The following is a 5,000-nucleotide window of genomic DNA, read 5'->3' on the forward strand; positions in this document are numbered from 1 at the left end:
TGTGTGTTTAAGACTGCACTCGCTGTACATAACTGTGTGTGTGTGTGTGTGTGTGTGTGTGTGTGTGTGTGTGTGTGTGTGTGTGTGTGTCTGTCCCAGGGCCCCTCTGCAGCTGCGTGAGCTGGTGAACTGTCGGTGGGCAGAGGAGGTCACCCAACAACTAGACACACTGCAGCTCTGCAACCTCTCCAAGCACGAGGAGAACGACAAGGACAAGTGAGCCTCTACTCACACACACGCACACACATACACACACACTTACACACATTCACACACTTACACACATTCACACACTTACACACATTTACACACTCACACACACACAGACGCACACACACTTGCGCACACACACTTGCGCACACACACAAACACACACGCACACACACATACTCACACACACATACTCACACACACACACACACACATTCACACACTCACACACATTCACACACTCACCCACATACTTGAACATATGCTTTAAGTGAGGTCCAGGTGTGGGGACTGTAGAAGTGAGACTCACGACTACTACTACAGCTAGAAACTAGCTGTAACAATATCCTGCCTCTATGACCGCCCAATAGGTAAAATGTAATAAGTCGTTGCAGTACCTGCATAAGGGAGCTCTTGAGTGAGAGAGTGAACTGTATTTCAGTTGAAACTGAGGTCCTTTTGAAAACGTTTGCTTTAGTTGAGTTTGCTTTTCTTATGGGTTTATAGTAGCCTAGAAATCTAGACGCACCCTAGCGGCGGCAAATTAATTTGCTCAGCTTGTACGTCTAGTATCAAACCATAGGGATTTCTTTTGGCTAACACCGTGGATGTTATTCAATCACAGCGCTCTATTTTGTTAGAGAGTCTTAAGGCGGGCTTAACAGGATAACGACAGTCCTGCGACGGTGAACAACAAGGAAGGTGGCTATGGCAAACGAAGAGCGGTTGTTTGAATCGGCGTTGGCGTCAACTTTGGAGGAGTTGGACTTGTGCTTTTCTTTGAAAGTAGATCAACACAATGCACTTAAGTCATTCCTTTCGAAGAAGGATGTATTTGCCGTTTTGCCGACCGGATACGGATATGGTCGTAGCGCTGGCCTATTGCATGCCTAGGCAGTTTGAAAGACAATTCTCTGCCCGCCCCTTGGATTAAGCGAGGTGAATGATTCGATGCCAGACTATACATGTCAATGATATAGGATGGCCCCGCCAGGCTAGGTTTATAGCACCATTACAAGAAAAAAAAAGTGAGGTCCGGCATAAAAGACCTCACTTCCCCAAAAAGACCTCACTCCAACGGTCCAGAACTGGTTGTGGCGCTCACTTCTACTATAGTTCAAACACACACACACACACTCTCACAAACACTTACACACATTCTCACCCACACACACACACACACACACACACACACACACACAGACACACAGACGAACACACACTCTGCAGTCTCTTCAAAAAACAAGGAGGAGAACTAGGACAAGTGAGCCTCTACACACACACACACACACACACATATACACACACACACACACACACACACTCTCTCTCTTGTTCTGTGTGTTCCCCACTGCAGGTGTGAGAACCACCACGAGAAGCTGAGTGTGTTCTGCTGGACCTGCAAGAAGTGCATCTGCCATCAATGTGCCCTATGGGGTGGAATGGTATGTCCTACACACACACACACACACATACACACACACACTCCACACTCCACACTCCACTAGTGTGGAGGCATGGAACGAATTCTTAAAACACACGCACGTGTATGCATACAATACACACATCCATACACACACACACATCTGCCATGAGTGTGCTGGTTATGTCCTCCTCAACACACACACACACACACACACACACACACACACACACACACACATCTATTTATCTATTTATCTATTTTCATTCTAGCTAGTCACTGTACAGCACTTTGGTCAGTTTTGCACTGCTTTAAATGTGCTTTATAAATAAAAATTACTTACACACACACACACACACACACACACATGCATAATATATATGTGTGTGTGTGTGTGTGTTTCTGTAACACTCTGATCTGTCCAGCATGGGGGCCATACCTTCAAGCCTCTGGCAGAGATCTACGAGCAGCACGTCACCAAGGTGAATGAGGAGGTTGCCAAGCTACGCCGACGACTCATGGAGCTCATCAGCCTCGTCCAGGAAGTGGTACGCTACGCACGTGCAAACCATCAACACACACACACACATACACACACATACACACATACACATATACACATATACACACATACATACACACACACACACACACACACACACAGAGGGAGAAAGAGAGCTCCTCATCTTTACCTAAAGAATACAGTGCAGAGGAAAGTGGTAGCAATCCAAACAGCTACAACACAGACACCACACCAATCATCATAAAAACGCCCATGTATGCCCAATCATCATAAAAACGCCCATGTATGCCCAATCATCATAAAAACGCCCATGTATGCCCAATCATCATAAAAACGCCCATGTATGCCAGTAGACCAGCAGACAGTCACTGAACACAGCACATGGTAACACACATGCAGTCCAGTTAACAACCTTCCTGGAGGACCTGCTGCATCCCGTCACCACAGCTGGTTGCTACGCCCAGTGTGGCCAGCAGAGGGCGGTGTGAGCCCACAGCATTGAGTCCCTCTCATCAGCAGCACAGCACAGCACAGCACAGCACAGAGAGACACAGAAAGCAGTTTGGAGTAGCACTCACACACACACGCTCACACTCACGCCTTATGTAACAGCCAGCTGGAGACACAATCCTAAGAGAAATAATGGGACAAGAATTTCCTCTGACACCATCCTGTCTGACACCATCCTAGTGAATTTCCTCTGACACCATCCTAGTGAATTTCCTCTGACACCATCCTAGTGAATTTCCTCTCACAACATCCTAGTGAATTTACTCTGACAGCATCCTAGTGAATTTACTCTGACACCATTGTAGTGGTTGATTGAAGGGCAATAACCCCCCCCCCCCCCCCGTCCTTGGATGTGGTCATTGGAAGGTTTGCTAATGAGGCTGAGCCCTAACTATGTAACTAACAGGAGATCATAAGAGGGCTAGTTAGCCTGTTAAGGTACTCGTGTAGTGGGGGGACACTGTGTCGCTACTGGTTACAGCGTTCATACCATGTTCGGTGTCCATGAGTCTGGCCCGGGTCATTTCCTGACCCCTTCTATCTCTCCCACACGTTTCCTGTCACTCTCTCCACAGCCCTGTCAAATTAAAGGCATAAAAAGCCTCTATTTTTAAGTTCCTCGTGTAGGTAGCTTTCAGACTTGACCGCACTAAATACACGCATGTAGGTAGCTTTCAGACTGGACGCACTAAATACACGCTGAATAAGCGGCTGTCACACTCTGTCTGAAAGGGGGTTCAGGAAGCAGCCATAATTAAATGCAGGCTCCATTAACTTGTCCCTGTAGGCCCCAGGACGCGAGGAGGCTAAATCCATTACAGTGTGTCGGGTAAAGCTGTGGAGATCCACACGCCTGGCAGAGTCTGATGTTAACGTGCCACACTGCTCCACCAAATGAGTTCAGATGGCACTAGTCCAGTGATGCTGGTCCTGTTTGAGTGGAATGTGACTGTGTGTGTGTGTGTGTGCGTGTGTGTGTGTGTGCGTGCGTGTGTGTGTGTGTGCGTGTGTGTGTGTGTGTGTGTGTGTGTTGCCCCCACCAGGAGAAGAATGTGGAGGCGGTGCGTGGGGCGAAGGATGAACGCGTTAGAGAGATCAGGAACGCCGTGGAGATGATGATCGCACGACTGGACAACCAGCTCAAGAACAAGCTCATCACACTTATGGGTACACCCACAAACAAACAAACAAACCCACACACGCATGCACACACACACGCGAATGCACGCACGCACGCACTGTTTCAGTAACACATCAAACTCTTGCAAAGTACTGCATTTACTGTATCATATGTGCATGTGTGTGTGTGCCTGTGCGTGTGTAGGTCAGAAGACATCCCTGACTCAGGAGACCGAGTTACTGGAGTCTCTGCTGCAGGAAGTGGAGCACCAGGTAAGAGACAAATATCCTCTTACCCCTAACATGGAACACCCACACCTGCACACAGAACACCCACACCCACACCTGGATACAGAACCCCCACACCTGGATACAGAACACCCACACCTGGATACAAAACACCCACACCTGGATACAAAACACCCACACCTGGATACAAAACACCCACACCTGTACAAAGAACACCCACACCTGCACACAGAACACCCACACCACCCACACCTGCACACAGAACACCCACACCTGCACACAGAACACCCACACCTGCACACAGAACACCCACACCTGGATACAGGACACCCACACCTGCACACAGAACTCACACACCTGGATACAGAACAGTGACAAAGAATGTTTATGTCACAGCAATACCACTAACTCTGGACACCAGACGTAGCTCTGTCAAGCAGATATTTAGTGACGTGATGTGACGTTTCGGGGCAAGCCCTTCCTCAGACGATGAAATGTATAGCTACGTATGGTGTGCGGATTTTATTGATATGTGACTTGCTTTTGTCTAGCATCCAAGACGTAGACCCTGGATGTGCGTGCCATTTGTATGCTTTCAAAGAATGTTTATGTAACTAACGTAACGTAAGCAGTTAGTTATGAGCATGGGTATAGAATAGATCCCATTTCCCAGTGGAAATATATAAAGACTGAACCCAGGATGGAGCCTTGAGGAACCCCACATGTTATGCTTGTGGTGGCAGTGGAGTGGCCAATCTAAAACCAAACTAGAGAGGCCGAAGCAGTTTTGTTGCAGTTTTGGACCCGTGTGTGTGTGTGTGTGTGTGTGTGTGTGTGTGTGTAGTTGAGGTCCTGCAGTAAAAGTGAGCTCATCTCCAAGAGCCCGGAGATTCTACTCATGTTCCAGCAGGTGCACAGGAAGCCCATGCAGTCGTTCGTCACCACACCTGTACCGCCTGACTTCAC

General features: G+C 48.0%; 1 protein-coding gene across 1 annotated transcript in view; it reads left to right on the plus strand.

The window, feature by feature from the left end:
* Positions 1-5,000, plus strand: part of LOC143099447 (E3 ubiquitin-protein ligase TRIM37-like) — a 33,052-nt gene that overhangs the window by 6,791 nt on the left and 21,261 nt on the right. Inside the window, exons 5-10 of the mRNA XM_076262439.1 lie at positions 100-216; positions 1,568-1,655; positions 2,059-2,181; positions 3,710-3,833; positions 3,991-4,058; positions 4,879-5,000. The exon at positions 4,879-5,000 is cut by the window's right edge and continues 3 nt beyond it. Of these exons, the coding sequence (XP_076118554.1) occupies positions 100-216; positions 1,568-1,655; positions 2,059-2,181; positions 3,710-3,833; positions 3,991-4,058; positions 4,879-5,000 (642 nt within the window). The remainder of the gene's footprint in view (positions 1-99; positions 217-1,567; positions 1,656-2,058; positions 2,182-3,709; positions 3,834-3,990; positions 4,059-4,878) is intronic.

This window comes from Alosa pseudoharengus, unplaced genomic scaffold (genome assembly GCF_046254945.1).
Source record: "Alosa pseudoharengus isolate Yale_2024_CS ecotype anadromous, Long Island Sound unplaced genomic scaffold, YU_APseudo_1.1 YU_APseudo_1.1_scf_28, whole genome shotgun sequence".
NCBI classification, from domain to species: domain Eukaryota; kingdom Metazoa; phylum Chordata; class Actinopteri; order Clupeiformes; family Clupeidae; genus Alosa; species Alosa pseudoharengus.